Source organism: Rasamsonia byssochlamydoides (assembly GCF_041956645.1).
Source record: "Rasamsonia byssochlamydoides strain NRRL 3658 unplaced genomic scaffold VTN77scaffold_46, whole genome shotgun sequence".
In the NCBI taxonomy this organism is placed as follows: domain Eukaryota; kingdom Fungi; phylum Ascomycota; class Eurotiomycetes; order Eurotiales; family Trichocomaceae; genus Rasamsonia; species Rasamsonia byssochlamydoides.
This window is the reverse complement of record NW_027192429.1, coordinates 89,360-110,785: the sequence shown is the minus strand read 5'-3', so window position 1 is coordinate 110,785 and position 21,426 is coordinate 89,360. Positions and strand designations below refer to the sequence as shown.

The 21,426-nt window shown below is 48.6% G+C and overlaps 5 protein-coding genes across 5 annotated transcripts; 3 read left to right on the top strand and 2 right to left on the bottom strand.

Annotated features, from left to right (window-relative positions):
- Window positions 1-184: 184 nt before the first annotated feature.
- VTN77DRAFT_6117 (uncharacterized protein) lies at window positions 185-1,542 on the top strand (the record flags this gene model as incomplete). Its single annotated transcript, XM_069422360.1, has 2 exons — window positions 185-409; window positions 547-1,542. 2 exons carry the CDS (start codon window positions 185-187, stop codon window positions 1,540-1,542), a joined length of 1,221 nt encoding a protein of 406 aa, XP_069276372.1.
- A 391-nt stretch (window positions 1,543-1,933) lies between these two features.
- Window positions 1,934-3,726, top strand: VTN77DRAFT_6116 (uncharacterized protein; the record flags this gene model as incomplete). The annotated part of the gene is made up of 6 exons (XM_069422359.1): window positions 1,934-1,985; window positions 2,098-2,151; window positions 2,278-2,564; window positions 2,632-2,670; window positions 2,726-3,550; window positions 3,631-3,726. The coding sequence occupies 6 exons, from the start codon at window positions 1,934-1,936 to the stop codon at window positions 3,724-3,726; spliced, it is 1,353 nt and encodes a 450-aa protein (XP_069276371.1).
- A 1,179-nt stretch (window positions 3,727-4,905) lies between these two features.
- VTN77DRAFT_6115 (uncharacterized protein) lies at window positions 4,906-6,250 on the bottom strand (the record flags this gene model as incomplete). The annotated part of the gene is made up of 4 exons (XM_069422358.1): window positions 4,906-4,924; window positions 5,131-5,798; window positions 5,883-5,965; window positions 6,028-6,250. The coding sequence occupies 4 exons, from the start codon at window positions 6,248-6,250 to the stop codon at window positions 4,906-4,908; spliced, it is 993 nt and encodes a 330-aa protein (XP_069276370.1).
- Window positions 6,251-7,230: 980 nt separating this feature from the next.
- On the bottom strand, window positions 7,231-11,477 carry VTN77DRAFT_6114 (uncharacterized protein; the record flags this gene model as incomplete). Its single annotated transcript, XM_069422357.1, has 3 exons — window positions 7,231-10,772; window positions 10,898-11,370; window positions 11,470-11,477. 3 exons carry the CDS (start codon window positions 11,475-11,477, stop codon window positions 7,231-7,233), a joined length of 4,023 nt encoding a protein of 1,340 aa, XP_069276369.1.
- An 8,121-nt stretch (window positions 11,478-19,598) lies between these two features.
- Window positions 19,599-20,720, top strand: VTN77DRAFT_6113 (uncharacterized protein; the record flags this gene model as incomplete). Its single annotated transcript, XM_069422356.1, has 2 exons — window positions 19,599-19,723; window positions 19,778-20,720. The coding sequence occupies 2 exons, from the start codon at window positions 19,599-19,601 to the stop codon at window positions 20,718-20,720; spliced, it is 1,068 nt and encodes a 355-aa protein (XP_069276368.1).
- Window positions 20,721-21,426: the final 706 nt, after the last annotated feature.

Here is a 21,426-nt window from a genome sequence, read left to right as displayed (position 1 = left end):
CCCCAACCTGATAGAACATAGTGCTGCTGGCCTGCATTTTCTACGAGTCCTTCTACCACGTACGAAACTCCCTCCGGGCCCGAAACTGTGAGCGGCCACGTCGCTCTTTTCTTTTCACACGCGCTCTCTTCGCAAATTGGGTTTTGGGCGGCTATAGTCACATTTTCTTTGCCATTAGACCAAAATGGCGACATCGATGCACCTGTCACATCTCCGAAAATGGATCGCCGCGTCGCCGCCTGTCGAGTTCATCATGTCTACTCTCCGGGAACTGTTGATTGGAGCTCTTAAGCAGGGCCCTATCCCGCAGCATGTCGCGTTTGTTATGGATGGGAACAGGCGCTTTGCACGGAGTCATGGCATAGAGACCGTCGAAGGGCATAATTTGGGATTCGAGGCATTAGCAAGGGTATGCATTTTCCCGAATTCGGTTTTCTGCTGGGCAAACGGCTGGGTGGCGAAAGCAACACTTTCTTAAAGCTCCACCTGTCGTCACGGATTAGGAGTTGAATTTTGACTGTCAAGTGCTAATAATTATGAGGGCAGATACTGGAGGTTTGCTATAAGAGTGGCGTGAAGGTGGTGACCATCTACGCATTCAGCATCGAGAATTTCCATCGGTCGAAGTTCGAGGTCGACGCCCTAATGGATATGGCCAAAGTGAAACTCTCTCAATTGGCGCAGCACGGGGACATCCTAGATCGCTACGGTGCTAGTGTGCGCGTCTTGGGTCGAAAAGAACTGCTCAAGCCCGATGTGGCCGCGGCGGTGGATCGCGCGGTTGAACTGACAAGCCGGAATGGCGACCGGATTTTGAATATTTGCTGTCCTTACACTTCGAGAGACGAGATTACCACGGCAATTCGGAACACAGTAATCGACTACAGCAAGCCGCTGGGGGCCTCGCGGTCTAACGCTCTTCGGAGCCCGTTCTCAGAGTCACATATCGCGTCCAACATTCGGGCACAGGCCCTTAATAACAAGGCCCAAGAGCAGAACAGTGATTCCGAGTCCGCCTCTGATTTATCCTCACCAGATGAGGAAGGTGGCGATCGTCCTGAGAACACCGTGTACGAGTCACCATCATCCTTCTCTTCGTCTACCACACTTCATCTGGCTGGTCATCCGGAGGAGACGTCTGTCAAAGATTCACCTCTGGTAAGACCGGCTGATCCCGAGAATCCCGTATTTCTATCGCCGGAGACAATCACTCCCCAGACCCTCACCGATCATATGTTCACCTATGATAATCCACCTCTGGACCTTCTTATCCGAACCTCTGGTGTGGAGCGCCTGAGCGACTTTATGCTCTGGCAGTGTCATGAGAACACGGAAATTGTATTCTTGGATGTACTCTGGCCCGAGTTCGATCTGTGGCACTTCCTGCCTGTGGTATGGAGATGGCAAAGAAGAATCACCAAGTCGAAGAAGAATAAAAGCATTGCAACGGGAGGAGACACCGACAGTGAGTCGGATGAGTGGAACAGGGAAGATATCAATGTCTCCTCTCTTCGAGCTAGCGCTACAGTGAAGGGCACATAGAATTCTTTTGTTTACAACCCGCTGACCGACATTTAGAGCATGGGATACGGAGTTGCATGGTTTCAATCTGGCGTGTCACCTTTTTTTTTTCCCTTTCTTATGTTAGACTTAATGTCATTGAGAGAGCATCCATATATATACGATCCGTCCAAGCTATTAGCCATTTCTCGTTTATTTATTTAATATTCTTCTCCATCTATGCTTACTCCCAGGTTTCCACTCTTTCCTCATTGGTGCTCTCCACATAGTTGCCTTTGTCACATGATCGATGACTCATCCCACTTGGGATCTATGTCTCCGCTTATCGGAGCATTCTCCCTCTCGAGCGACAAAAAAAAAGCAGCATTTCCAATTGAGTCATATTTCTCTTTCAAGCAAAACTTCTGCCAAGATGGTTAAGCAAATTGCTGGTTCCAAGGTTCTCCTTTTGGGTTCCGGCTTCGGTAAGGATGCCTGAGAAGCTTTTCGCAACTTTTCTACAATCGCGGGGTTGCTACTGCCCCGCATTATTATTATACTGAAGAGTCGCTTGCTCACAATTGATTCGAATTGCAGTCGCCAAGCCCACGGTCGAGGTTCTGACGAAGGCTGATGTGGAGGTCACTGTTGGTATGTAGCCGTCCAATTTGGTCAATGTTGCAGATTGGCCGTCCTGGTGATCAAGAAGGCATAGGACAAGACGAATTGATGATATGCAACACTAACCTCCAAGGGATTGATTGCACACACATATAGCCTGCCGAACTCTTGAGAGCGCAAAGAAGCTGGCCGAGGGTTTCAAGAACACCAAGGCCATTTCCCTCGACGTGAACGATGCTGCCGCACTCGACAAGGCGCTCGAGCAGGTCGACCTGGTTATCTCCCTGATCCCATACACCTACCATGCCCAGGTCATCAAGGCTGCCATTCGGACCAAAAAGAATGTCGTCACGACGTCGTACGTCTCCCCGGCGATGAAGGAGCTCGAGGAAGACTGCAAGAAGGCTGGTATTACAGTGATGAATGAGATCGGATTGGACCCGGTGAGTCGTCACAAAAGCCGTGCCGTGCATATTATCCGGATTCTAACGACTGGTTTGATATCCGTAGGGCATTGACCACCTGTATGCCGTCAAGACGATCACGGAGGTATGCTTGTCAACCTGTGGGGCAATGGCATTTATGGTTGCTGATCAATTCCTAGGTCCACAACGCAGGAGGCAAGATCATTTCCTTCCTCTCCTACTGCGGTGGCCTTCCCGCTCCGGAAGACTCCGACAACCCTCTGGGCTACAAGTTCTCCTGGTCCAGCCGGGGCGTGCTGCTGGCTCTGCGCAACGACGCCAAATTCTACCAGAACGGCGAGGTCATCAGCGTGCCTGGCACCGAGCTCATGGGCACGGCCAAGCCGTACTTCATCTACCCGGGCTTCGCGTTTGTTGCCTATCCGAACCGGGACTCGACTCCGTTCCGGGAGCGGTACCAGATCCCGGAGGCGCAGACTGTCATCCGCGGCACGCTCCGCTACCAGGGATTCCCGCAGATGATCCGTGTCCTGGTGGACATCGGCTTCCTGAGCGATGCTGAGCAGGACTTCCTGAAGACGCCGATCCCGTGGAGGGAGGCGACGAAGAAGATTCTGGGCGCGACCTCTGAGAAGGAGACTGACCTCTTCTGGGCAATTTCGTCCAAGACGGCCTTTGCGGACAACGAGGAGCGCGACCGCACCCTGGCTGCTCTGCGCTGGATCGGTCTCTTCTCCGAGGACCCCATCACGCCGCGCGGCAACCCGCTCGACACGCTCTGCGCCAGGCTCGAACAGAAGATGCAGTACGGCCCCGGGGAGCGGGACATGGTCATGCTGCAGCACAAGTTCGAGATTGAGAACAAGGACGGCTCCCGCGAGACGAGGACCAGCACGCTGTGCGAGTACGGTGACCCGAACGGCTACTCTGCCATGGCCAAGTTGGTCGGTGTGCCGTGTGGTGTAGCCGTGAAGATGGTTCTGGATGGGACTATCAGCGAGAAGGTGAGATCCTCCTCCTTTTTTTTTTCTATAAAGCTCGTCCCCCGGAAATAAAAAAAAAGCTAACTGAGACGATACAATAGGGTATCCTCGCCCCCATGACAATGGACATCTGCGCGCCACTCATCAAGACTCTCAAGGAGGAATACGGCATCGAGCTGATCGAGAAGACTCTCTAAAAAAAATGTGACGTACTCAAAAAGAAAGTTTATACTCATAGAAAAATCTGACTTGTTTTTTTACTTTCAAAAGGAAAAGTTGTTATGAAAACTACGTGGGTAGAGAAGTTATAGGATAGGAAAAGGAAATAAAATGAATGGATGAATGAAATGACCTAACTGCACCACTACTGCCCCATGAGTGTTGAGTATTATAATCTGGATACAATCATACAAGCCTTGAACCCCTCGCTCCCTTCGGGCGGCTTGGAGGGGGTAACAAAGTCAGGTGACTGTAAAACTTTTATTATAGGTAAAAGCTTATAAAATAACCTACTAGTAGTATAGGCTTTATAGGGGTTTCTTATAGGCTTCACACCCCCTAAGCCTTACATGTAGATGCTCCGGACCTTCGGCCCTCCGCAAGCCTGTAACGTCAAGTTATTTACCTGAATCTGAAGTTGACTTCAGTCTAACGCGCTCCAGTTGGGAATTACCCCATGACTGGAGAGTAGAATCCGGATAAAATCATATATAAACAAGTCAGAGGCCTTATTATCATTGAATAATATATGTTTTAGATCGAGGTGAAGGGCAACATCTCTGTTGCTAGGTACGCAGTAAGTAGATAAATTAAAAAATCGAAAGGAAAAAGAAAAAAAAAAAGGAAAAGGGCGATGACGAATAATAGTTACTATGTACATGTACTTTGTCTGTATTTGTCTATATTGTACTGTACGTTTACATTCTTTCTTTCTTTCTTTCTTTATTCATTCTTCGTTATCTTAAATTTATCTTTTATCTTTATCTTTTATTTATTTATCTGTTTATTGATTTATCTTTTTATCTTTTCTATCATTTCATCGTAGAAGAAAGCGTACAGAGACAAGCGACAGAGGTCGACCTGACGGACCGACTGGCTCGGTCTGTCAGTTCATCCAATCCAGGCGGCAAAAAATCAAAAAGAAATCTTCACAAAAAGAGAGATCTTTTGTTTTCTTGTCGCAAGATGTATTGTATTTATTTGTATCATTGTTTGTTGTCGTAGTGGAAGGGGGGAGGGGAAGCGCGTTGACTCGTTCCCAAAGAAGATAAGTAAGAGACGCCTCTCTCTCTCTCTCTCCTTTCTTATTTTTAATCCCGTTGAGCAATGACTACTGATGAAGACTGTTTATAAAAACTTTGAGTGGGACGAGTTGATCAGAGTATCGTTCCAAACCTACAGCGAGAAGAAGGAGAAGGAAAAACGTCAGCACTCGTGTCCATGGAAAAGCGTGTGACTGACGAGAAGAAGAAATGGAAGAATCCGACGAAGCAAGGGAAGGAGTTTTGGGTTTTGAATTTGAAGAAGAAGAAGAAGAAGAAGAAGAAGAAGAAGAAGAAGAAGAAGAAGAAGGAATAGATGCTGCTGATGCTGATGCATACCCGAAAGTCTGTTTGATACTGCGAACATAGTATCCGTCCCAGTTACGCTGGACAACTTCCTCCTGGCCAACCGGCACCCCAGTCCAGGTAACCCGCATCGTGGTGACGCGGTCCACGTCGTTCTGGTCGAAGATGATCTCCTGCGTGCTGAAATGGCCTTCGGGCCATTGCGCAAGGCGCCACTTCTGCACAATGCGCTTCGGCGGCTCCAGCGTGACATACTCGCCAGTGACATTGCCGTCAAAGATGGAGAACTTGCCGCCAACATGGGCTCCGTCAAACTGGCGAGGCGGGCCGCGCGTGAAGGCCGCAAGGCGCTGAGGGTCCGTGAAGGTCGTGTACATCTCCTCTGCCGTCGTGCGGAACTCATCCGCCGCGGTCACAGTCGTCGTGTTGACGGAGACCTTGCCAGTCGTAGTTGTTGTTGTAGTGGTCTGAGTAGGCTTTGGTTCGGCTGAAGCCTTTGGCTTCTGCGGATGGTACGTCGGGGTCGCGAATCCGCTGGATGGGTTTTCACCGGGCGCGTGCTGAATATCCTTAGCATGCTCCGCGATCAAAGACGGACCGAGTTTCGCCAGCTCTTCCCGTATCTGTGGCACAATCTTCGAACGAACAAGGTCTTTCACGGGCTTCTTGGACTCCTTGTCGGAGTAGGCATCGATCTCAAACTATTCGTCCATAGAAAAGTCGTGTGTAAGCAGGCCTGTCCGATCGTAGAAAAAAACCTCTGGATAGATAAAAAGGGAACATACGACATACTCCTCTGGATCGGTGTCGTGTGCCACCTCGGGAATGGTGATGGTACCGCTCACCGACTCGCCATCCTTGGTCTTGCCTAGAGAATTATCAGCATGGCTTCTTCATAGTGTCTGTCATGGACTACGGAGAACAATATACCTTCGTATTCTAATTGCAGTTTCACATCAAAAAGTGTGATAACCTTGCCCTTGCGCTGGCTGACGTCGACATCGCCGTCCATGCTCAGCACACTCTCGATCTTCGCTGAGACGCTATCCTCTTCAGCGGAGATTGTAGACAATTTCTCCTGCAGGTACTCCCTGGTCCATGCCGAAACATCCTTGTTCACCCAGTGCCAGTTGTTCGGGTTGTGGAGGACCATTGTGACTCGTTCTTCTCGTGCAGTATAAAACCGATTAACAGGTATTAAAAGAATAAGTTATGAACAACGAGGGCAAAAATCCTGTGTACCCGCTGCACAGGCCGACGCTCGACAAGACGAAAGGACTCGACCGATTTCCAGTGCAAAAAGCTATCCCTCTGTTTTACGCGCACAAAGTTAGCAAACACAAGCTCGGTAGGATGTAAGCAGATCCAATTGTTGAAGGCAATAAAGAAGTGAAACTGAAGAAGTCAGAGCTTCAGGCCACTAAGAGTGACCGTCTGCAGCAAGTCCGCAGCAAACAGAGTACAAGTCTTTCTCGGACTGGTGCCAGCTATAGAACTCATCATATAAAATGGAAGCGAATTGGTCGAACAAAAATATCTTGAAAGCTTCCATCGCAAGACAGCGCCATATCGGCAACAAGTCCAAGGAAACTTTCAATATTTGAAGGGAATAATTAAAAAAAAGAGTTGGTCATCACTTACAGTCACGCCAAAAAGAACGCGAGTACGTATGAAGGGAAGGTCAAGAAAGCTCACTCCAGTCGCCAAGGATTGAGAAATACAAGAAAGAGTAGATCCTGTTGTGATGCTGGTGGGGGATGGGGGGGGAAGTTATCTTCCCAGCCGACCAAACGAACGAGAGTGTTGGAGAGCCGGAAGGAAAGCTCTAGAAGGCGGCGGAGGCGGCCATGATACAGTCACGTGATATCTGATCGTCAGGTACGGCGATCCCAGATTCTACGAGTTTATATGACAGAGCCAGTTGGAGGTTGATGAGCATGGCTTTTTTTTTTCCCTCGATTCATTTACCGTTTGTACCCCTCTTCCCTCTTTTGTACCTCCCAAGTTGTAAAGGAATGCCATGCAAATCAATCATATCATTCAGATCAGATAACGACAGTGGGTATCTCTACGTAGTCGTAAAACAACGATTGTATCGTAAAACACCATGTATATGTATACCATATATACGTTTCATTCCACCAGCTGCTCCATCTCCTCCCAGCCGCCCTCAGCAAGAAGCTGGCTCTTTACCCGCTCCCTGAGGGCTTGGATCTGGCTTCCCAGAGCCTCCGTCCACTGCCCTTCCACCGTTGCTACGCGATCTTTCAGATCGGCCGTGAGCTCGCGCTCTTCTTGGGCACGCGACTCTCGCATCTCTCGCCGGACCACTTCTTCAGGCTCGCCGTGGCGGATACGCTGCGCCTCCATCAATTTGCAGTTCGCGCTCATGACAGCGGATTTAACTTCGTGGAGAAGGCAGAGCAGGTTCGTTTGTGATTCGATAAACTGGTAGGTCGATTTTTCCGCATGCGTGAGGAGCGAGTATAAGTACTGGAGAGGGAACTGGTGATAACTGGGATTCTCCTCGTATTCGCGAGCCGGAATCTGGATCTGAAAGCCTTCAAGGTTCTCCGGAATCTGCTGCACCAAAGTCAGGAGAGATGGCGCGATGTCCCAAAACGCCGAGAGATGCATTTCGACTCCTCGTTTGACGTTTTCCTCCACCACATCCATAAATGTCTCGAGTCGAGCAAGAGCGTCCGCCTCGTACTGAACACGGCGATTCATCGCGTCCTTGATGAAGAAGGCATCCGTCTCCCGGATTTTGTCCTCATTCTTGCTCTGCTTATATGGCAGCGTGACGACGGCCCGGTACTTCTCGTTACTCTCACTGAGAAGCTCGTAAATCTCCCGATAAAGCTGCTCGCGCGCCTCGAAAAGCCACTTCAGTTGTGTGAGCTTCTCTAGTAATTCCGGCTCTTCATCGCCTTCCTCTTGGGTTTGATCCGGCGTGTCGTGCCGCGCGGCGTCGACGAGCTTGTTGCTAAGCTCATCGATGCACTCAGTTGCCCTTTTAATCCGATCAGTCAGGATGGCGTGCATTGGTTTCAGAACTGTTTCCTGATAAGAATCGAATTCAGCTTGCACCAATTCCTTTTCTAGTCGTTTCTCCTCAACTCCAAGGGCAGCTTCGGCCTCAGCGGCTTCAGCGAATGTGATGCCGCCTTGCTCGATCTGCTGCTGGATGTTGGATTTGAACTGTCGACGACCTTCTTGAATCTTGGCTTGATGGTCCTGCTGCAGCTGCTCTATGTGAACCTGGTGCCGACGTCTCGTCGCCCTGATCTCGGAGAGATCACTGATGGATCGGACGGTCGTCCGATAGGTGATCAGGTCTGGATGACTGTTGTTCACGGCAGGATAGTGCCGCGGATATGGTGGTGGAAGAGTGATGAGCCTGGAGATATCCAACTTCTGCGCTTGCAAAGAACGGTCCGGGGATCCTAGGGTCGCACCCATCGACTGGTGAGGCTCTGACTCTGCCTCGTGCCAGCCAACTTTTTCGGGCGGATACTCATTTGGTCCATAGCGGACAGCTTGAGAATTGGAGGCTCCGAGGTGATTTTCTTCCTCTGCTTCCAGCAGAGTTTCATTGTATCCCCGTTGCATGGCCTCGCGCAACTCACGGGGGACTCCCATGTACTTTGATTCCCGCTTCGACCGTTGCACCCTGCGTTCGCCGCCCTCGCTGCTAGACCCGGTTTTGGACTCCCACCAACGACTGGGGGGACGGCCTCGAGAACTCATCTCGTCATTGTCAATACTGATGCTTGCAATTGGAGAGAGGCAAGGCTGATAGCTGTTCCACCAGGCCGAATCAGGGCGTGGAGGTGCTACGACCCCAGCACTGCTGTCGCCGCTCAAAGAATGAGTCAGAGATCCGAGCGAAGTATCGATACTACTACGCTCAGGCTGAACCGGTGGTTTCACTGGAAGCTGAAAGAGCCTCTTGCCCACTTCTTCAACATCTAAAGAGTTGGCATCGAATGCATCGGAATACCATTGACGCCGGATGCTCGACTCAGAGATGATAAATTCTGCAAAAAGCTTCAACGATTCCGCCTCGCTCGAGGCAGATTCTTCCTTCTCGAGTAGTTCCTGATATCTCTGCAAGGCTTTGCGCGAAAAATCGGCGTCCCGTCTGATAACAGAATCGGAAGACGAGAGCTGTTGCGTCGGGATGCGTCGCGGTGAGAGGGGAGCCGGGATCGGTACCGGGTCAATAGGCAGATGAAGAAGATGAGATACCGGGCGACCCTCTCCTTGCTTGGCCGCCGAGTGGGATGGAGATCTCAGGTCCTGGGTAAACTGGGGCGGAGGCGTTGGAAGAGCCTTTGGAGGAACACCATGCGACCCTTCCTTTGCGAAGGCTGGGGAACGTTGCTCCCTGCCCGGAGAAAAAGGCGGCGTCTGCGCGATTTCATGACGAGAAAACACAGCTTGGGGATCGGGCCTGGGAGTGGAAAACGACGATCGATTGGAAAAGAGCCCAGAAGAGGTTCTGGATCGACCCGTGTCCAGCGGATCATCCGACGCGACACTGCGAGTACTCAGTGGAGAAGGCTTAGGCACACGACGACGATTGCTCGTGTTGTCTCCGGTTCCTTCGGCTGCAGCAAGAACGAGATTCGACGGGGTCACCTGCTCCAATGCATCTGCCCACGGATTACTGCTTGCAGAAGCAGCGCTGAGATCCTCAGAGGCATGGTGTCTCTTATGTCTGCTTTCAACTCGTCTCTCGCGTATACCTTTGATACCGGTGTCTCTAATCGCCGGACTACGAAAGAGCCCAGTACTCGCAGGCTTATGGGTAGCGGAAGAAGAGTCGCCCGACAATTGAGACTGCGTCTCGGTTACCGAGTGTGAGCTACTGGACAGCACGGCCGTATCGACGTGGAGAGATGCCTTGTCTCTCGTTGGAGGATCCTGTCGTGTGTCCTCATCCACCCAGCCAGCCGGCGTTGGTGGAATGCGGTCCAATCCTATACCCAGGACTGGAGGCGGCCGACCCTGTGATAAGGGAACAGGATGTGCAACAAGCCTTGAGGATGCCTCTGGCTGACCACTCACGCTTTGCGATCTGGTGGCCGGAGGGGGCCCTGGAGGAGGCGGGGGCAGGGGCATTCCTGGCTCCCAACTCCGTCTGGGCGGTGACCGGCTATGTGACGTGCTTGTTGCCCTCGAAGAGCTACCACTGTGTATAGCCCCCGTCGACGCTGCCCTCTTGGAAGATGGAGGACGTAAGGGCATATCGTTCTGATGAATGTTCTCGGACTGGTGATATACGGAGGGGGATGACTGGCGAGGAGCACTGGTAGGTTGCAATGAGACACCATGTCTGTCAGCTTCGCTCCGCGAAGAGGAATGGGAACCTGGACCTCCTGGGGGCGGAGGCGGCGGAGGAGGAAGAAATGAGGACTGCCAGTTAGCGCTAGCATCGCCCAACTGCACCATCGAGAGTGGTCGAGAACGCGGCATCGGGTGTCGATATCCCAGAGCGGGTCCATCTGGAGAAAACCCAGCCGCCGTACTGGGAGGGCCGCCATACTGAGGAGATGGCGCTGCAAGGGACGCTGTTTCTGACGATGAGCTTGTCTGATTCGGCGCACTGTGTTGCAATGGTTGGCGCTGATTAGGGGGTGAATATGGCGGAGGTGGTGATGACGGGGAATCTATAGTCAGGATGTTAGATCGGTGTGCTCCATCTTACACGTTCTATCTCATCATGTGTTTTTTTTTTCTGACATGTTGCAGAATAATGAATCCATAATACACTTAGAAGACGTCAGTCACAGACCTGAAGGCCGCGGCGGGAGCGGAGGCTGCATCAGACGGGCTCCATTGTTCGATTGACCATAGGCGACTAGTCCGAGCTGGGGTGAACTGCCACCACCTACAGGTCCCCATTCTTGAGGGTTGTAGGGAGCATTATATGAAGAGGAGGAAGACAGTCTCAGAGCCATCGGGGATGAGCCTCTGGCTGCGCCTCCAGGAGAAGGCAGATAGGGAGACTGGGACTGCGAGAACGGGCTGGAAAGCGAGGTGGTGGGAGTTGAAGTATACGCACTCCCGACTCCGACACCAAAGCCGTAGGGTTGCAAGGATGTTGTCAAGGCTGGCGGCTGGACAACATTTTGTCGACGGCGCACCGGAAGCTGGTGTGCAGAGCCGACAGGCGTCGATGACAGGCCCGCGGTAAGATTAGGACTCGTCGACGACAACGCTGGCGACTGTCCACCAGCGGCAGGATTATTACTTGAAGCCACCCAGCTATCGACACGCCCAACAGTCAGTAATGCTAGTAATTATTTTCTTCTGCGTCGGACTGCCCCAAAGCCAGAGAGAGAAGAAAACAAGGAACCAGCGCACCTATTCATATTGGTTCCCGTATCCAGAGACGAGGCGCCATCACTCTTACCAAGTCTCCATTACCGCCGTCGCGGCATGTGATAGGTGATGTAGAAAGCACTCGAGTCAGGTTCAACGGGCCAGATGCAATGGCAGGACAGGTCATTGGTTTCGAGTTCTCAAATGGGTGAAGGGATGGGTTTTCATCACGTTTGAAGACAAGGAAAGAAAAACAAGAGGCGAGTTTCTATTCTTTGCAACAGCCTCCAGCACTAACTTAGCTTCCCACCCGTGATGTGGGATTCTTCATGATAGAAGACTAGCAGGGGTTGGATTGCCAGGATCGATCTGATAGGGCGTGGCCATGTCTCCGAGCGAACTTGGCATTCAAGTCTGTGGTCTGCGAGCGTCCGGCCGGGCAGTCGTGACTTTCGCGGACATGGACAGCAGTTCCAGTGCCGACGGTTCATGCTCGAGTGGAGGGGGAGATCACCACATCGTCTTGTCGAGGCTGCGGGGGAACAAATGAGGATGGAGAGCGGGCGTTGGACGAGGTCAGGTCGTTGGCCAGCGGCCGCAGAAGCTGCACCTGCCTCAACTTGTCACAGCGCGCTACTGTACGACGCTCCCGTCTGGCGCCTACAGCAGTGCAATTGCCAATCACCGCTGCTGACAGGCCGCTGGTGGGATGCCTCCGGAGCCTTCTCACGCAAGAGATGACATTCATGGACCGGCATCTTGGCGAGAACCGCGTGCAATAGCCTATGAACAGGCGTGTCTCGAATCATGACCTGGTGACTTGCTTTAAGGTATAGTGATATACTAACAAGTTGCGCATGAATCTGCAATGATCTGCATAAGCCCCAGATTAAGGAAAAGGAATCAGTTGAAAGTTTCTAATTTGGGATTCCAACTAATACCTACCTAGGCAGGTCAAAATATCGTGCAAAAATCTACGAGCAGCTCGCTCTTGCCTCACCTGGACACTGCCGCTTTAACGGGGTGAGCAGGGTGAGTCAGGTGATCAACTCACCCTCTTGAGGTGATTTGCTCACCCGGCTTCGTTTATTCTCACCCTATCCTCACCCCATCCTCACTTTATCTGTCCTCGATGCTCACACCAGTTGTCTAGCATCCATCTAAGAAGCCTTCATGCATAAGATAGATAGAAAATTGAAGACTGTAGTAGGTTACCCTTAAAAGACAGAGGAATGGCAGAAGTATTAATAAAAGCTTACTAGACTATTCTTTTTGAGAGAAATCCACAATTTATGGGCTATAAATCTCTACTTAACAATCTTGAAAATAAAATTTTCAGTTAAGATCACCTTAAAAAGATTGCAATTACTAGTCTTGAGGGTGTAAGAAAGACACAGGTTGCTCTTGAGCTAGCCTATTAAGTTAGACATAAACATCTAGGCTGCTTAGTTTTCTGGATATTAGCAACAAATGTTGAAACCATTTAGCCAGCATACTTAGTGTAAGGAGCATGGTGGTGATGTTACGACTAAGCTGTCATTCAGTAGGCGATACGCCATCAAAACGACAAGATGAGTAGACTTGATGAATGGAACAGAAAGTAGTATGTGGATTTCATAGAGAAATGGATTGCTATCTTTCAGAAAGTCAGTCGTCACGGAGGACTTCTATATAGCTGTCTCCTCCACGCCTCCTTCCCCTGTTTCATCGGGGTTTCACCGTGAATATGCTGCCGTATCTCAAGCGGAACACATGTGACTGTTATGGGCGCTAATTCTCACACTTAGACATTAGCCAGCAGTTAAGAATATTAGGAATAGAGAAAGCAAAATATAAAGAAGCTTATATAACATCACCTAAGCCAAGAAAGCATAGGCCGGTGGCTGCTAGTCTTCAACAATGCTGATGATATTAACATCTAAATAAAGATAGCTTAAGACAGTAATATGTCACTAGCTCTAAACCTTCCTCAGAGCAGCTAGGGATATATCATTTTCACAATATAGAAGAGGAAACTCGCTGTTAAGCTTGTATCTCAGAATGTGACCAGAATCTCTAAAACCGATGAGGAGACAGCTACTCAAATTAAAAATGCTCTAATTGACAAGGATCTTCTAAACAACTATCAGGTGACTATTAACTTACTAAAGTAACTCACTTTTCTTCTATTAGCTATTGCCTAAGCAGCAGCCTATATTAATAAAAATGGACTAACATTGGCTGATTATCTGTCACTTCTGGAGGAGCAAGAAGAAGATATTATTAAGCTGCTGAGTAAAGACTTTGACAATGAAAGAAGATATCTAGATGCTAAAAGTCCTATCGCCACTAAATGGCTAATCTGTTTTGAGCAAATACAGCGACTAGACGACTAGATCCATTAGCGGCTAAGTATCTATCATTTATGTCCTAAGATATGCATACAAAAGCGCTATGGATTCGTCACAGAAAGAACCCCAATTTTTCTCTCAAATCGATGATGTAAGGCCTGATATTCTATGTCTACAAGATGCTGACCTTTCTGCTTCACAAGTAGCTGAATCCGCATCTCAAATTCGTACAAAAAGGTAGGCAGCGGCCGATCTCCTTTCTCAATTCCCTAACATCAAGACTATCAAATTTGAACCCCTCAAGATGCCTCTTTTGCGGCCTCCTATTGCAAAATTGCCTGATTCGGTAAATGGAGACAGCGCTTATGAGATCTTCTCGCTATTCTTCCCGCAATCCTTATGGGAGACGACTATATGGAATACTAATACCTATGCTAGTTAGAAGTGGATGGGAAACCCTAAAGAACGGCAGCGGCCATGGCATAATACTATTGTTGAAGAATTGAAGGTATTTATGGGGGTTCTTATCTATATGGGGCTGCATAAAGAGCCAAATACTGAGGCCTATTGGAATACGGATATTAAGAAAGGCCCGCTCCATACAGTGCCAAATTATATGAGTCTTTGCCGTTTACAGCAACTCAAGAGATATCTCTATATCTCTCGTATGGAGCTCTATGGCGACTGGCCGAATAAGCACCTTTCCATTGAACATACGCCTCAAGAGGAGCAGACATCCTGTGATCCAGAGTTCTTAGGAAAGGTCTGGTGGCATAAAGTTGAGCCAGTTCTTACTGCGCTTCGAGATGCCTCTGAGACATACTTCTGGCCCTCATCAAACATCTCAATTGACAAATTAATGGTTCGGAGCTTTGGACGATCTTCTCATATATATAAAGTGCCTAATAAACTGATCTCCCAGGGCTATAAGATATTCGCGCTTGCAGATCATGGTTATATTTAGACATTTACTCCGTCGAGCCATACAGCAGGCCTCCTTGACATAAAGACCTTACAATGACTGGATCTATGGTTCTTCAATTAATAAAGCGGCTGCCACGGAGCACAGCTAAATATACGCTCTATCGAGACAACTATTTCACAAGTATCTCATTGTTCCATACTCTACGCGGCATGGAGATAGGAGCCTATAGAACTACTCGTGTAAAGGCGGCCGGTCGCGATCTTCCACCACAATCGAGAAGCCTCAAAGACTATGCCGCCTATATTCTGTATAATATACTATGTGCAATGGAGGTTTGACAGGTCCTATGCCTTGGATGGCAAGACAATAATATTGTACTGGCTCTGTCTACTGTCCATACAGTAGATCAATCGTCAGATCTTATTGAGCAAGAGCGACGGCGACCTTCAAAGACAAGTACCAATGCCGCTATTATACGCCCTGCCTTTGGAGACTCACACCAGAAGAAAATGGAGATTCTACGCTTTATTGATGACTATAACCAGTATATGGGTGGTGTGGATATTGCAAATCAACACCGTGCTGCATATGAGACCCATCAACGGACGTATCGTACTTGATGTTGGAAATCATGAGGAACTGCTCTAACTCAATTTGGTCAATCAATGTTATCGTCATCAATTACGCGTTGACTCCCTTGCTCCCATAAGCTTATAACCTCATCTTCTTACTTCGATATAGAATTAAGAATCAAGTCTTCTTCATATCATCATATGGTCTTCCATAATAGTGCTTGTAGTAGCTTCTCCCCTACATGCTTATAGCCATAACCTCAACACTTGATGGCCTCTCTGGAACTGGTTAATAGACATAGCTGTCATCAACTCATATAAGATTAAGTATATATGGCGACAGGAGCGGCAGAAAGTAAAGTCCTCTCATGCATAGTTCCGTACTTCCTATTCCTTATGATATTTTTTCACTTTATTTTTTTTGTATTGATCAGGTAGTCTTTATCATCTCCTTTCTAGGCGGGCTCCCTACCTGTATTCCTTGCTATATTCCCTTCACCATCTTTCTTATATTAGTTATATAGTATTCATTATCTACTTTCCAGGTAGACTCCCTACCCATATTCCGTACTATAGGTAGTTCTCACTATATCCCTCACTAATATCTGTCTTCCTGAATAAGGCAGATCCCTTACTGATAGTCTAATATATAATTTCTTACTAATAATAGAGGTAATTCCTTTGCCAATTTATATATATTTGTTACTAATAAGATTTCATGAATTTGGTGTCGTATGTTTATGTATATATGTTGCTTTTTACAGCCACGTGACAGTGCAAAAACGGATTTAATATTTTATAGTATAGTGGATAGTTAGTAGCTCTGCCTAGTAAAAGGTATAATCCGTAGAAGAGTGTGTGAACCGAAATTAGTAAGTAGTACAGGCTCAGCAGCGCTACCGTGCCAAATTGTTCTAGGTAGGACGGTTACGGCGAGGGATATCCTAGACATTAATAGTAGCCTACGGAAGAAGGAACAAGAACATAATATAAATAAGATCCATTACCTAGGTATGTATGTCTACTGTATGCACATAAAATCCGGTACGTACGTAGATAGACGCTAGTCAGATATTGCAGCAGTAAATTTTTACCTAATCAGGCATGTCCATCGGATACCTAGGCATCCAGCTTCGATATGCTCTGCCAGAGGCGGTGATGTATGGCCTCAGGAACTCAGGCCAAGAAATTCCCAGGTTACCTAATTGGGTGACTGGCCTGTGGAGGTCCTGAGCGCATTTGCACGGGTTTTGCTTCATGAAGCATGTTTTGAGCCATTTGCCATCAGCGTATCGGAGAATTTACTGAGAAAGCTTATGCTCATCCATATGCTCAGTTTTCTCTTGGACATGAGCCAGGATGAAGAAGCATTACCATGGGCGGTATGCTCAGTCTACTCGGCCGCATATTGTGCGGGAGCCGGCTCGGTACCTACATAGAAGAGCAATTGGCAAAGGCCACGTACCTGTTGGCTTCACCGTTTGCGCTGAGAAGACTTGGTGACTCGCAGACTTCTGTCGTCCAGGTATCCTGTGGCCCCATGCTGCAGGCGTACAGAAAGGTCGAAGACGAAGAAAATTCACTAGCCACGAGGACATGTTAGCAAACTCGTCACCTCCGCAGTGTAAATGAACTTTGGAGAGGCCACATGCAGTGAACAATGGTGTCAGATAAAGCCCTGTCACAGGCGGTGGTCATCAATGTAAAAGTTATGTTGACCGTCGTGAAAAAAAAGCATAGTAAATCATCATTTAATGGGGACCCAAATGAGGAGGATTGAGAAAAAGAAAAGGACGGAACTGTGCTTACCTCGGCGCAAGAAACGACCTCCCAGAAACTGCACAGCGCTAATCCTGCTGGCCGCGTTGTCAGCAAAATGGCGCAACATAGAGCGACCGGTAGGGTAGACAAAGATCAATAGATCAGCCCTGACCGTTGTCCTCTTTGCTAGCTACTGCAAGCTTGGACATATGCTTGTCTTTATTTGTGATGTCGAATCATCATCTGAAAGGGAAGGGGAAGATCGGAGAATGCACATACATCACCTTTCGGAGTATCTCTCATGGGTCTAGTAAAGGCAATCAACTGCAGTCTGAAGACGAGCATTGACATATCTATTTAAGACCAGTCAGCTTGAGACTAACGTATTATGATCATGCTACAGTCGTAACAACGCATTGTCAGAAATGCATGAATGGTAAAAAAAGATGTTGTCTGCATCGAAAACTCGAATAAGACTCGTCATCTAGATAATCATCACTATGTTTGGGAGTGGTGGGTAAATGAGACGCGACATCTCATACCTGCAAATGCACAGCGTGAAAAACTGCCTTGCTTCCACAGTAAAACATGGGCTATGGAGGGAGCCTATATCGCAAGAGTGATTAGAAATGGGACTTTGAGTCTTGCAAGATATCAATCGAGATGGTAGACAAGTCTCAGTGGGCGAGGTTTTCTAGGCCTGCCACAAAATGGCATTTCCATCAGGACCGGATCGTGTTTTCACGCCGTCGGAGCCCAGTGCCGCTTCATCTTTGAAGTTCGAGGGAAGGACAGAGGACTTGGAGACTTACAACGCAGTGGCCGCCGTAGATACCGTCGTCATTTGTAACTAGAGATCTTGAAGTTGTCAGTTGACTGTCAAAACAGAAGACAAGTCGATAGAAGATGCGGTGCAGCAAGTAAAGATCAGTCACAGCCATTGTAATATCTTCAAAGACCCGAAGGCCTAAGCCGGTAATTTCCAGCGTATGTTGTTTTGTCTGATCATCATTTTGGAAATGGACAATAAAGTGTCAGACGCAATATGAAACTGCTTACCAGTTGCAAATAGACGGCCCGTAGACAGTTTCTCAAAGTGGGTGAAGCTAGATAAACCTGCACTTGGATTCAGTCAGCGCTGTGCAAGTGGTGAATGATTACAGAGCTTCAACAACAGAGAAAAGGAATAGATCAGCCTGACGTGTGCAAGAGTTTTCATTCCATTGGGGTCAAAGACTCTAGTTTGCTATGCGGTTGTACAAATCATCATGGTGGAGAGAAGCAGAAACAAAAATCAGAATTTTTCCAGGCGACTCACCGTTGCATGCAGAGATCCTCAAGAGGACCTTCGAAGTCGGTTAGCCATACTACATTGTGAAAGTCAAGGATCAAAGATCAAAATAATCTGATAGTGGTGTCCACAAGCATCAGTGGAAGACACAATCACCAGTTCGTGAGCATGCACAGAAAAATTAAAACTGAGAAGAAGCGTCTCAAGCCTTTTCAAGTTGACGATCGGCTACCGAGACGCTTGCCCAGAAGCGGTTAGATCAGTAGGCGTTACCCTCGAGGCTCTTGGCATGTATCTGAACTTATGTAATCATAGTTTGCCTTGTTTGCAGCAAATCTCTAGTCGACTTCGACTTGATATCTCGGACCGAAAAGGTGCAACAGAATGCCTGTTCTAACCGCAGCCCAGACCAAGTTACTCGGGAAAACTAAGACCGACAGTATCTAAGAGCAAGCACTCTCGACGGAAGATACCGAAGCATTATGTTCTGCCACACAAATCATTTCATGGAAGACAAAACGAGACCATGGCTGCCATTGATGGTTCCTGGTCCGTCACTACTAACCAACTCAATTCCTTCAATTGCTCAGCATAGCTCTTGCTGCCAGGCTATCGGCTATAACAAAATGCTTAAGCAACAGTCGGATAAGGACCCTTGACACGCGGGGAGGACCGGGGAGAGCACCGGTACCAAGAGTTGAGGTCAAGAAGAAAACCCGGAGCACCGGGGCCCGCTTACCACTCCGAGTCTAGCGCGGGGAAACACGCGGATCCTCGTGATCTCAGGTGGAGGAGTGACGAAATCTGGCCAGACTGAAAGTGACCTACCAGGATGTACCTTTCCACTGTTCTTTGGTGTCCAGGTACCTGGATGGCAGGTACCTCGCACCGCCCGCCGAGGTCAACATGGCGGACTGACGTTTCTGTTATCCACCCGATTTTAACCTGTGACCCGGGATAGACTTGTTCCTGTCCCACCTTCTTTCTATAAATGCCTCTCCTATTTGAATCCTCGTGATCCTCACTTTGCGCCCTCTGCTCTTGCTGAATTCCTCCCAAAAGTCGTGACAGTTCGTGGTTGACCGCTTCAGCTTCTACTACTTCTTTATACTCCGCACTTGATATATAGTTACTCCGCATACCCGTTGCCGAAACAGGGGCTCAGCTATTTCCCCCTCGCCTCTCCGTTGGACCGAGGTAGAAGGTTTAACGAGATCCTGAATTGTCAACTCTCTTTGATTTCTCTCCTGTAAATATCCTCCCTACCTGTATCGACTTTCCCTCTCATCACTATGGCGGCCCACAACGGCGAACATCCTCCTGTCGGACAGGAGAACATCAACACCGACATTATCACCCTGACGAGATTCTTGACGGAAGAGCAGGCCAAACACCCAGAGGCCACCGGGGATTTCACGTATGTATATCTATTCTATGCATAGCTTATCACGACTGACTGGGCTGTCTGCAGTTTACTATGTCACGCACTCCAGTTCGCCTTCAAGTCAATTGCATACTACATTCGACGTGCTACCCTCATCAACCTGACCGGTCTGGCGGGTTCCTCCAACACGACCGGTGATGACCAGAAGAAGCTGGATGTGATTGGGAATGATGTCTTCGTCTCCGCAATGCGGGGATCGGGTAAAGTCCGAATTCTCGTTTCGGAAGAAGAAGAGGAGGCAATCGTGTTCAATGAGAACCCCTACGCGAGGTACGCAGTGGTTTGTGACCCAATCGATGGATCTTCCAACCTGGACGCCGGTGTCTCGGTTGGCACCATCTTTGGCATCTTCAGACTTCCCGACGAAGTCCTGGGCCCGGAGAAGACCGTGTCCGCGAAGGACCTGCTCCGCCCGGGATCGGAGCTGGTGGCGTCCGGGTTCACCATGTACGGTGCCTCGGCGCAGCTTGTCATCACCATGCGCGGCGGCACCGTCAACGGCTTCACCATGGAGAACTCCCTGGGTGAATTCATCCTGACCCACCCCAACATGAGACTGCCGGCCAAGCGCGCCATCTACTCCGTCAACGAGGGCAACAGCCAGTACTGGGACGACTGGGTCAACGAGTACATCCACTCGCTCAAGTACCCCGGCGAGGGCCAGAAGCCTTACAGCGCGCGCTACATCGGTAGCATGGTGGCCGACGCCTACCGCACGCTGCTGTACGGCGGCATCTTCGCCTACCCGGCGGACAAGAAGAGCCCCAAGGGCAAGCTCCGTATCCTGTACGAGTGCGCGCCCATGGCAATGGTCTTCGAGAACGCCGGCGGCCTGGCCGTCAACTCGAAGATGGAGCGCCTCCTCGACGTGGTACCCACCCACATCCACGACCGCAGCGGTGTCTTCCTCGGCTCGAAGGATGAGGTGCAGAAGGTCATTGATACCTACAACAAGCACAACGCTAAATAAATAAATAAAAAAGCATCTTCAACACAAGCCCATGCATATACTCCGCATTTGAACACCGTCCGTGAGCAAAATAATATCCTGTTGATGAAATGAAATTTAATTTAATATCCAAATCATAATGAATGTTCACACAATTAACTGTCTTGCATTGCACATGCACTGTGACTGGACCATCTTCTTATAATGTATATAAAACGAAGTCGAAAATTTTTGATAATAATTCTTTTCCATTTATTTCTCCTACATTAAATCAAGTCAGAAGGATGCTGCCGACAAAGACGATAAAAACGATTGACTAGAACTAGGACTGAAACTCCTAGTATGACATGAGAAAACAACAACGACTTAGAAAAAGAAGATCAAGAAGATGAGGGGGGAAAAAAAAACAAAATAGGCTGATTATACGTAAGACCAAAACTANCCTAGGTACCTAGGGTGGATGGCTGATCAGCTTCCATCTCTTTTCTTCCTTTGTCTCGGGTACGGGTATTTGCTTGGTTTCACGGGTGAGATCACTACCTGCCTAGGTAGATACAACCTAGGACTCCTAGGCATAAATTAAGAGGGATATTCGCATCGATAAAGAAAGAAAAAAAATATATGTATATATATACGTAGGGTTACAAAAAAAATACAGATGGATCGATGGGAGGAAAAGAGCTTCGCTTCGTAGGAGAATATATAAATTTCTAACTACCGACAGGTC